The sequence below is a fragment of the Seriola aureovittata genome, chromosome 1 (genome assembly GCF_021018895.1).
Source record: "Seriola aureovittata isolate HTS-2021-v1 ecotype China chromosome 1, ASM2101889v1, whole genome shotgun sequence".
Taxonomy (NCBI): Eukaryota; Metazoa; Chordata; class Actinopteri; order Carangiformes; family Carangidae; genus Seriola; species Seriola aureovittata.
This window is the reverse complement of record NC_079364.1, coordinates 22,794,589-22,806,477: the sequence shown is the minus strand read 5'-3', so window position 1 is coordinate 22,806,477 and position 11,889 is coordinate 22,794,589. Positions and strand designations below refer to the sequence as shown.

The following is an 11,889-nucleotide window of genomic DNA, read 5'->3' as shown; positions in this document are numbered from 1 at the left end:
CCTAATGGATTTAACATTTTCTAAATAACAATTAGCCTAACTGTAAAACTTTGGCCGCTGTGTGCAGTGCGTTTCCATGAGTCGACTGTGGTAGGATTTTTATCAGAGATCCATGTGTTTACAGACGTTTTTAACATCTCACTGAAGGCTACAGGCTGCTGAATATGGGTTATCGGGGAGAACAGCTTTTAGCAGGTGGTTTGATACCTCCCTTCCTTAATAAGGTAGCTGACGTCAGAGCAAGGGGGCGGTGTGTGCGCGCGTGTGTGTTCGAGAGAGAGAGAGAGAAAGAGAGAGAGAGAGTATGGGAGGAAATGGGTGACCGCAGTGCGCATGTGTGGACAGTGATCTGTGCTGCGGTGGAAGAGGGCTGGAGACACACAACTAGAGAGATGGCGCGGCACCCGACCGGAGCGCAAGGACAGCTGGTTGGCGGTGGGGGGGCTTGAATTATAAAGAGAATCAGAAAAATAAATAAAAAATAAACAAAAAATATCAGAAAAAACCGGGGATTCGGATAAGACGTTTCCATTCTGCAAAACAGCATCAGAGATAGGAGAGTAATCAAATAGGTGAATATAAGGACAGAGAAGAGGCAATAGCAAAGGAGGCTGCTGCAAGAAGAAAAAAAACAACAAAAGAAAATTGAACTTTACTGGACGTGAGGACTTCTGGACATCAGCTAACTCCGGTAGGTCAGATAGATGGTTGGTCCACAGCGCTGCCCGGATCATGAACGCACAGCTGTCGATGGAGAATATTGGCGACCTGCACGGAGTGAGCCATGAGTCTGTGGCCGGTCACGGAGAGCTGCTGAGTGGCCACAGTCCGCATTCCCGTCCGAGCCCCAGGGGTCTCAGCCACCGCGCTATGGGCATGGCGACCCTGCTGGACAGCGGAGACTATCACCCCAGCCACCCCGGACACCTGCATCCCGCCATCAGCATGTGTGAAGCCCCCCCTGGCATGAGTGCGAGCAGCACTTACACCACCCTAACCCCTCTGCAGCCCTTACCCCCCATCTCCACCGTGTCCGACAAGTTTCCTCCCCATCATCACCACCACCACCACCATCCCCATCATCCTCACCCGCATCCCCACCAGAGGATCCCCGGAAACGTCAGCGGCAGCTTCACATTGATGCGAGAGGACCGGAGTCTGGCGCCTATGAACAGTCTGTATCCCGCATATCATCACAAGGATCCCTGCATGGGCCAGAGCCTGTCCCCGTTGTCTGGTTCCGGTCTGGCCAGCATACATACGTCCCAGGCCGGCATCCCTCCCTATGCTCACCCCGGTGCCGCCATGCCTGGTGAGAAGATGCTCACCCCCAGCGGGTTTGAGGCTCACCACCCGGCCATGCTGGGCAGACACACGGAGCAGCACATGAGCTCCTCAGCGGGCATGGTACAAATCAACGGCCTCCACCACCACCCGCACGCCCACCTTGGCGCGCAGGGGCACGGCCAGGGTCTGGGGAACGGCCGGGAGCAGGCCTCCGGGCCCGGGCAGCAAGGGGGCGGCGGTGGAGGGGGTGGTGTTTCTGGTGGACAGATGGAGGAGGTGAATACCAAAGAGGTGGCGCAGAGGATCACCACGGAGCTAAAGCGCTATAGCATCCCTCAGGCCATCTTTGCCCAGCGGGTCCTGTGCAGGTCCCAGGGGACCCTGTCCGACCTGCTGAGAAACCCCAAACCCTGGTCCAAGCTCAAGTCCGGAAGAGAGACCTTCCGCCGCATGTGGAAGTGGCTGCAGGAGCCTGAGTTCCAACGCATGAGTGCGCTCAGGCTCGCAGGTGAGCGAAGCCTCGGTAAAGCCCCTTTTTTTGCTTTCATCTTCTAAATGTGTGGCTGAGAAAAACAGACGCTCAAAAAAAGGCGCTAAAGGAGGATCACTGGCCCTGAATGTTGCCTTATACTGAGCAATGGGTTCAAGTGGGCTGGGAATCAAACCGGAGCTTGCAGTTTTTATCACAAACCTTTGTACAGCAATCCAAGTATAAACCATGTGAAATCACATCTGGGTAGCATTCAGGGCAGATGTCCCCTCTAGCCTGATAGTTCTTTATCAAAACAACATACAAGGAAATGTCTCCATTCGTCTTAAATCTTTTTACAAGAAGCTGGGAGTCAAATGATATTAGATGCAGCGAGGAACCAGGCCATGCCTCAGGGTTTGATGAACCCTGGTTTCTTTGGAAAGAGACTCCAAATGATAGATTTAAGTCTGGTGGGGAGGTCATATTCAACATTGTTATTGTTAAACAATAGGTGAAGTTGAAAAGTGCTTCACCATGCTGATCGAAAGAGTGGCCTGATATCAATACGCATCCCTATTCTGTTTCTACACTGATTTTGGGGCTTGTGTGAAACAAGTGCTCATGTCATTTTACCTCAAAGTATCGACCGCTGGACTGTGTGTGCGTAAGCTGATCCTTCGCCCAGAAATCGTTAGGAATGTGTTTATTTTGGTGAAGATGCAGCTGATCAGCCTCTCTGCTGTTGCCCTTGGTGTAAACACACAGAGAGTAAGACGTGTGTGTGTGTGTGCACGTGCTCTGGAGAGTCTGTGCTAAACTTAATTTAAATGTTAAATGAAGCTGGAGTCAGGCGTTATTTAGTTGGTGAAACGGCCTCTGACTTTTGATTAAAAATTTTTTTTAATTACCGGCCAGTTCTCAGTAGAATACAATAGAATTGAATTGAATAGAATATAATAGAATGGAGAGCATGTGCTTATGTTTTTGGTCGTAAACTAACCCTGACTTCAAATTAACTGATAATCCTCTATTAATTTGTCCCTTAGGTACGCATGAGTCAATTAGGGCGCGCAATAAGGCCCAAATCGCACGTGCACGTTCACACACACCCACAGTGGATGTTTTTAACGTTTGTAGGCCTAATCACTGACCTACAAATTGGAGTTTTCTTTTTTCTTTTTGGCTTTTTTGAAAAGTGAGGCTGCGGCTGCATCTTGGAAAGTGCGTGCAATTGCGTTTGTGTGTCTGTGCGTGCATGCTCGTGCGTGAGTATAATCGCAATTGATTATTTTTCAGTTTTCCCATCTGCTGCTGCTGCTGTTGTGAGTGTGTGTGGGTGTGTGTTGGCTGAAGGTGAGATTGTATCGCTGACTTTTGCAAATGGTAAAAAAAAAAAAAAAAATTAATTTAACTTTTAAAACCTGGGTTTGTATTTGGTCATCATTTGATCATTAGTGTGATGAGCATATAATTAAAACAAAAATCAGACCATTTGCCTATTAATTAGTGCTGATGATTTTTTTTTTTTTTAAGAAAGAAGGGAGGCCTGCTCCTTAGCACATTTTCTTGGACATGTTGCACTGTCTCGTTTTACTTCCATCTTTTATAAGAGAAAAAAATTATAGGCCTAAATAAAAAATTACAAACTCTCTTTAGCAAAAACATTTAAATATAAAATAATAGGTTTTCTTAAATAGTCCAAAAATAAGTTGGGAGACAAGTAAAAAAAATTACATTTAAACACTAAATTAATTTGAAGAGAATAGGCTGAGCGCCATATTATTGATCCGTTCGTTCCTATGTGAACTAGATGTGATCGTGTGCTGAAGTAGATGTGATACACTTATTGATCTCAGGCATCTGAAATTAATCTTGGGCCTCTTCTCATTTTCCCACGTATTCAATTACCTATCTGAATTTGTTTGAATGGAATAGAATAGAATCAAATAGAATAGAACAAAATAGAATAGAATAGAATAGGTTTGGAAATAGCCAGGTATTGGACCTTTTTGAAACAGGACAGAATAAATTCATTCAGTTAATCAGGTGTAATTGCAACTATTTTCAGTGTTGTTCGTTTCTTTCTTGGTTTTTCAGAAACTGAAGGGAGTGAATATGTATCACACTCATCTGCTCACAATACATCGGGCACAGAGGTCTGTTTGTTGTTCTCTCGTGCCCTTTGTGGGGTTATGAAACGCAGGACTATCGTCACACCGTGTCAGTAGGCCCAGTGTGTGCAGTGTTTTTGAGTGTGTGGAGTTATCTGTGTGTTTGTAATGATTAGCTGAGAGCAGCAGCAGTGTTTGTGTGTGTGTGTGTGTGTGTGTGTGTGTGTGTGTGTGTGTGTGTGTGTGTGTGTGTGTGTGTGTGTGTGTGTTTGTGTGTGTGTGTGTGTGTGTGTGTGTGTGTGTGTGTGTGTGTATGTGATTAACCTGATAACGAGGCCGTTGTTATGCCCCCCCTGGTCCTGGGAAAAGCTGCCTCTTTGCCCGGGCCTCGTGTGCCGGGGCACGGCCGCTCTGTGGTGGCTCCTGCTGTCTGAGTGGCCTTCACTCCTATACTGATTTATAGCAGCCCTTACATGAGGAGCTCCGGCTCTCTGTTAATATTTACCAGCACTGGAGACACCGGGCTGCTCATACTCACAATCACACTCAGGTTTATGGTCGGGCGGATAGGCGGCTGCACTGTAGCTACTACTTTAGCAGGCTGAGAGAGTGTGTGCAAAAATGAGGTTCTGGAGTGGGGTCGACAAAAATAATTTGATTTAATAGTCTAATTATGTTTATTGTAATTTCTCAGTAATTAAGCTACATTTGAAAGGCAATGACACGGATATTACATTAAAATTAAAGACCAGAAATATTATAGGAATACTATAGTAACGTGAAGAAGTAAGACACTTTAAAGGCACTGACTTCATAAAAATCCCCTCTGTGATATATGTGATATAGATAAAGTCATTTTTATTGGCTCTAGGTCATTTTTCTCCAAATTGGGTGCTAAGTTCTGTGTGGATTTGATTGGTTTATTTAACTAGTTCCCTTTGTACTTGAGTTGAGGTTTTCTGTCATGAAACGTTTTTATTCACCCGTAGTATCTTGTAAAATTAACCAGTGCTGGTTTAAGTATTGCTTTGTGGTTAGGATATGCCGTTCATTATTTCCCCCTGAGAGTCCACACTGGGCCTTGCTCCAGCAGCGCGCGCCTGCCCCCTCCTGGTGTCTGCTCACTGATGAGCCTCAGCTTGGATGGCTTTGTAGGGAGAACGAGGGAATCAAATAACAACGGGATCAACTGAGGGGAGGTTAATGTCACTTGATGCAAATCTCAAAATAGCAATAGAAGCGAAAGTATTTTTGTTTTAAGAGTGAAAAAACAATGAGTTGTCTTTAGGTAAGCCTCTAGGAAAAGAACTTGAAAAATGTATTTGTTCTGCACCTGCAGTTGTGAGTTAACTTTGGTCATAATGGTCAGATATCAGTATTGACTTATAATAACCACAGAATAGAATGAAAACAGGTAGACTTCCAGGCTCATGTGATATGGACAAGAATCACTCGTGGATCATTCATGGGTCAGTTCATGCAGTGGATTAATGCAGGACTTTGAGAAGATCCTGATACCAGTTTTGCTGTCATAATTCTTGTTTTTACACGACCATATTCTGCTCCCTCTCTCACACACAAACCCTCTCTCTTTCTTTGTCTCTGTCCTGGATTCTCCACAGCGTGTAAGCGCAAGGAACAGGACCACGGCAGAAGCGAGCGAGGGAACGTGACCAAGAAGCCCCGGCTGGTGTTCACAGATGTGCAGCGGCGGACGCTCCACGCCATCTTCAAGGAGAACAAGCGTCCATCCAAAGAGTTGCAGCTCACCATCGCCCAACAGCTGGGCCTGGAGCTGGCCACAGTCAGCAACTTCTTTATGAACGCACGCCGCCGGAGCCTAGATAAGTGGGTGGACGACGGCTCCGGTCACTCAGCCAACTCTGGCCCTAACGCCTGCACCAAAGCCTGAAGATGGACTGATATGACCAACTCATGGACTGACTCAACCTCGGTGGAAAAGCTTTAAAACTTAAGAGAAACAAAGAGAAACTTAAAAAGACCTTGAAGCAACGTTTTGCCCTTAAACCTGTACTATATTGATATTTATAGTATCCAAAGATGAAAAAACAAACCAAAGACTTCTTGTTTGACCTGCTTTGAAATGTTTGTTTCAGCAACACATTTATGTGTAACATACTGCAAAAAGACTATAATTTTACCCCCCTTCACACACACAATGTCACTGGTCTCTAGCTTTACTATACCCTCCTCACCTCCCCACCCAGTATCAATCTGTCATTCACCATCCTTATCTTTAATCTGATTGGTTGGTTTTAATGATGGGTCCCTAAATGGAGGTTTAATCAGCCTGTTGGCAGTCTGATCTGCAGCTGTCCACACCTTTGAAAAACAGCCAGAATGTGGAGCTCCGATGGGATTGGCCAATCAACTTTTAAAGAAAAAATAATCCTACAGGAGCGACTGGATTGTTGTGCAACCTCGTTTGGATCGGTGGTGGTGGACTGTCTGTCCGTCTGTCTGTCTGTCTGTCTGTCCAGCTGTCTGTCTTTCTATCAAGTATTCCAGACAGACAGGGGAATGTCCATTCGTAGACTGCTAACCCAGAAACCAAAATCCCAAACCCTAAACCAAACCAAGACCCCCTAACCTCAACCCAGATGGTAGTGCTTTCTTCCAACATGCTGAAGCATTGAATAATTTAAAGATGAGAAACCAAAGCCTTCTACACACCGAAGCCTCTCATGCAGCTTAGAAACAAAACCACTTAACATGCCATGAAGTAATTTGACCAAAGAGTATATTTTGTAGTTGATAATCTTGAGAGTATTTTTACCTCATTTCCTCCCTTACCTCCTACGACAGACTGTTAGTTAGGCGCCACAAAGAAGAGAATGTTACTGCTCATGGTCCATCCAACATTTTGAGTCATACTTAAATTTATGTTCCCTATAAATGGACATAATATATAACATAACCCTGAAAATTACCCTGTTGACATTTGCCTTATAGATGCCTTTTTGAATCAAACGAAAGATTCCAGCTTTATCTTCACAATCAGTCTCTGTGAATGTTACTGTAAATGCTGTTTGTGAAGATTAATCATTACAGACACAACCTTTCCTGGAAGTGTTTCTACAGGTTTAGCTCTTAGTTTATACGTGGAAATGCCAGCAGCTGGCAAACCCAAGAAAAATCCATCCTGTAGTACGTTTTCTCTGCAAAGGTGAAAACACAAACTGCTGGCTCTGTGTGTGGACTTGACACTGTGAGGTAGACAGATGGCCTCTGATGGGTTTGTTGTTTCTTTTTTTTTTTTGAGGACAAACTGTGTCACCACTCTTAATAAGAAGCATTCAGCAACTCTCCCCCGTCATCCCCCGTGCACTTCATACGTATTTGATTTTATCTCCTCATCAGAGATGTTGGGTGGAGGGGATGATATCAATGATCAAATCAATTTCAGGCGCTTACACAGCAATGTCAGCTCGTCACCTGAATACGAAAGCACCCCATCCCTGCCTGTTTCCAATCCCTGGACCCCCCACCCCCCTCTCCTGCGTCCGCTCTCCTGGTAAGCTATGCATTTCAGCACTAGGAGGAAAGCACTACACAGGGCTGGCCCAGGGCAGCGTAGCATTAGATATATTAAGCTGGCCCCTTGCCATCATCCTCCTCATGGCCAGGGTTAGCAGCTCTACATTCATCAGATCAAGCGCTGAAGGAGAGGCGAGAGAGAGAGCCGCTTCTTCATCTCCGAGAGAAAAACCAAAAAAAAAATGACAAGAAACAAAAAAAAAAAAACGTGTCAAGACCTGATGATGTTTTATAGTGTGAACCAAAGATGCTACCTCACTCAAGATCCATACGTGATTTCTATCACTTTGATGATACCAAAGATAACCAAAGATTTTTTCTCATTGCACGGCCTCTATGAGTGGTGTTAAAGGATGTTGTATGCCCCCCCCCACCCCCACCCTACCCTACCCCACCCCTACCCACCCACCCCCCCCACCCCTCCCCTTCCCACCTGCACTCAACCCATGCACCCCTGCTATGCGTGCTCTTGCTTCATCTGTGCTCTGATTACAGCTTCATAGATAGTCATGCTGATGTAGCTATAGGCAGATATGCTGATCTAGCCATAGATACACACAACAACAGGCTAGGCTGGTGCCTGCGGGGTACAGCCAACATGCAAGCAATGCAATCAGTCTCTGTGTTGCTTGTTAACCAGAGAAAAGCATTCACGTCTACCACTTTGTTGGCAGCAAAGACAGTTAAAATATAAAAGCTGACATTGTGGCAAACCAATAAATATATCAAATTGGAGTTTAAGTTCAGTTCATGAATAATTTCAAAATACTCTGTGAATTTGATGGAGTACCCCGCTGGAGTGCCATTTTTCTTTTGGAGCTTAATTCCCACTTGGCCTCTGCCTCTGAGTGTGTATCTATAGGTTGATACTATTGATCCAACAAATAGCTCAGACATCTTCACATGACAGTAGGCAGACAAGCTGATATAGCCATGGGCAGAATTGTTGACTCAACTATAGGCAGACATGTTCCTGAAAGTAGAAGCAGACATGTTGCAATCTTTCTAAAACTCCCAGGACGAGTGCCTTGCTTGAACCAAAGTGTTAAACCGCTGTTGACCTCTCACCTTTGACTCTGTGAATACCTCAGCCTGTAGAAGGGCCACTACTGAAGAAACAAGGAAAAGGTTTTCTTTCTTTCTTTCTTTTTTTTTTTTTTTTTTTAAATCACACCGTGGTGCTTTCGCCAGCGCAACCATGCAATGAAAACATACCAAAGGAATTTCTGTTGTCCACTTCTACAGATTAAACCAAAGGTCTTTGTTTCTCCTCTCCCCTGCCCCTCTTTTACCCCTCCGCCCCTCCTTCCCCCAACCTTCCTTGTCTCTCTGCTGTGTGTAGGAAGGTCCAGCACTCTGGCCGTGCATGTCTTTACCAATGTCTCTGAATACCTCATAGTAATAATTCCTTTGAGTTCTGCATTGAGACGTCTATCTGTGAGTAAGGCAGAACTCCACTCGTGTGGTAATTGTTATTGTTACTTCAAAAAGCTGTATGATTATCTATTTTGAAGTTTGTTTTTTCTTTTCTTTTTTTCTTGGCAGAAGTGCTCTGTTTCAAGTCACGGACGACAAGTTTCAGGGTTGATGTATGAAACTTAAGGGATGGAGGGAGAAGCGTATTTTTTATCAGACATTGGGTTATGCCAATATTATGATGGTAGACTATTGCTTTTACAGGGTAAAACCAACTGCTGTGATATTGTGTTCATATTTTCCCTTTTCTCTACTTCTGTGTTGTGATTTTAATTTAATTGCATTTTTGTATTGGTTAACCACTGCTTTAATTTATGCATTTGTAGAAATTCTAGATTTGTATATAGTAGGTTTTTGGAAAAAAAAAAACAAACAAAAAGGACAGTTTTATGTTACAGCCTTATTTCCCACGCTTAGATATAACAAAGGAGTAGTTTGTATTCTTCTTCAGCTAAATCCTAGCCGGCATTTCAATGTGTGTTTTAAACACTGCCAGAAACCCAGACAGTTGATTTGCCAATGCAGACAAAGTTATACAGGAGCTACTTTGTTGAACAGCTGGCAAAAAGCAGTGTGAACGTGTGTGCGTGTGTGTGTGTGTGTGTGTGTGTGTGTGTGTGTTTGTGTGTGTGTGTGTGCGTGTTTTTTCTATTCTTTTGACTTTTTAAAAACTGTTATTTTATGGGTATTACTGCACATCCAAAGATTTTTAAAACAAACCAAAAATTGGAAAAAAATATGTATAATGTTGAAAAGCACTGGCATTTGTGAGGTAGACTTGTTGAGTTTTGATTTGCCATTCGCACGGGTATAGAATGTAGAAGGCGTAGGGCTATGTAGACAAGCTTACTCTACCATGTGGGGAATCTCCTGTTCAATGTACAATCTGAAGCATCTGAAATGAGGGCTGCAAGTCCCGCTCACTTTGCTGTCTCATACACAGAGTGAGGTGGAGTGTAGGCTGGGCAGCCGGTCTGCCAGGGGCTGTGCCACGGAGCTGGGTCTGTTTTTATTGCTGTGGCACTGCCGCCTCGCTCCATCTAGTATCTGTTCTTTTGGTACGTACTCGTGTAATGACTATGAGCAAAGTCTAATAAAACTGCAAAGAACCTTACAAAGGAATCAGTGTGTGAGTGTGTATGGGGACGATCACCTGAATTGCTCATCTCTTTTTCTATCTGTGGATGTGTGTGTGTGTGTGTGTGTGTGCGTGTGTGCATGCGTGCGTGCTTGCGTGCGTCCAACTCAAATGTAAAGTAAAGTACTGCTGAGGCTTGCAGGTAGGCAAGTCTGTGTGTGTGCTCATCTGCATGTATTTCTTTACTGTGTGTTTGTCTATCGTTAAATCTGTTTCTACTGTATACATGTGTGGGGCTGATTGGTGCATATCGCAACAGCACAACTGACTCCCTCTGGTTGACAGAGGCTTTATTGTGGGTGCTGTTTCCTCTCTGTCATGCTCAGACAGCACACAGTCTCCGGGGACTGAAGGTTATCAGCTAAATGTCCAGATTACATCAGCATGTTATGCAGTCACTGTGACACAGAATGGAGAAAGTGAATGTTTTTCAGCAAAGTATAGGTGCTTACATTATACCTATACAGGCCTGTATTAGAGGAGTGGATGATGCTGTGTGGACCTATGTTTTTTATTTTCTGTTATTTATTTTGTCCATAAGGAGTTCCCATATGATGGGTAGCTTAGCTACAAGTCTCATAACAATACTGCGGCGCCTAAGACAATCATCTGGATCTCTTAAGCTGGGGAACTAGTTTCTCACCCACAGAGGGGTGTCCTCCAGCTATTCATATACAAAGATGCTTGAAGGGTTTTGATAAACAAGCATATTTGTTGTCATAGACATTTAGGAATAGAATACAGTAGTAGTTCATCTTGCACTTGCATTTCACAATGAAATCTCATTGCTCTCGTCAGCCTTGTGCTCTTGTCAACCTTGACCTTTTTCTTTTGACCTCCTTCACAACTCACAATGCTTCTTCAGTTTTCAGTATGACTGTGTGTGTGTGTGTTTGTGTGTGCACGAGTGCAAGGGTGTGTGTGAATGCCAGAGAGGCAATACTGCCGGTGTTACTCTCAGATGTATAACTCCATGTCTCATGACTTGATTTGTCATTGCTGTTTCCCAAGCTTTGCTACTGCTTTCTCAGTGCCGTGCAATATCATCTGTTGTGATTGCTAAGCAAATGAAAAAAAGAAAGAAAATTGAGAAGCAAGTGATGATGTCATCCAGCTTTTTTCAGTGTTCAGATGTTTCAACATTTCTGTAGTCACAAAAAGTAGAAAATAAACTGTTGGTATTTCCCGCTTCTGAATCCCGGCTCTTCTTTCTTTTTCTGCTTATTTTGTCTTTGGTGTGCGTGTGTACATTTTGTCTTTTCTTGCTCAGACAGTAAAATTGAATCAATGAAACATCAAATCAGATAAGGAAGTAGAGGACAAGATGAGCAGCCATATGAGTCTGTCTTGGGAGGGAAGCTGAATGCAAATGATTGCCTATCATCCAAAGTGAGCCACTGGACTGCAGATCTCGCCTCTACTTGGGCCTGTGGTTGGACCATAGCTCAGTGAAACGTGTCAACAAACCAAACTGGACCTATGTCTGAAAATACTTGGAACAATGTAAGGTGTCTCATCTAATGATTAGCCCGGTGAACACTGACTGAAGAAAAGTGCATCAATGAGACATTCAGCTTTTCTGAATAAGATTCGGATTGGACAAGATCATTTAATTTCATTCCTCACACACAAATGTAAAGCTAAATAATACTGTTGCACATTTTTATTTACCTGCCTAGAAAAACATGAACAGATGTGTCTATTGTTCAACCATTAGGCTTAACGAACCAAGCCCAGCAGTGTGTGTGTGTGTGTGTGTGTGTGTGTGTGTGTGTGTGTGTGTGTGTAAGACAGAGAGAGAGAAAGACAGAGAGAGAGAGAGACAGAGAGAGAGAGAGTGTACCATC

At 44.1% G+C, this 11,889-nt stretch overlaps 1 protein-coding gene across 2 annotated transcripts; it reads left to right on the top strand.

Moving 5' to 3' along the window:
- Positions 1 to 329: 329 nt before the first annotated feature.
- On the top strand, positions 330 to 11,238 carry onecut1 (one cut homeobox 1). 2 transcript variants are annotated; one of them, XM_056384584.1, is made up of 2 exons: positions 330 to 1,795; positions 5,493 to 11,238. In XM_056384584.1, exons 1-2 carry the CDS (start codon positions 733 to 735, stop codon positions 5,780 to 5,782), a joined length of 1,353 nt encoding a protein of 450 aa, XP_056240559.1. In that variant the 5' UTR covers positions 330 to 732; the 3' UTR covers positions 5,783 to 11,238. The 2 variants fall into 2 exon arrangements, with proteins under 2 accessions (XP_056240559.1, XP_056240552.1); XM_056384577.1 differs by having other exon boundaries at positions 330 to 1,810.
- The last annotated feature ends 651 nt before the right edge of the window (positions 11,239 to 11,889 follow it).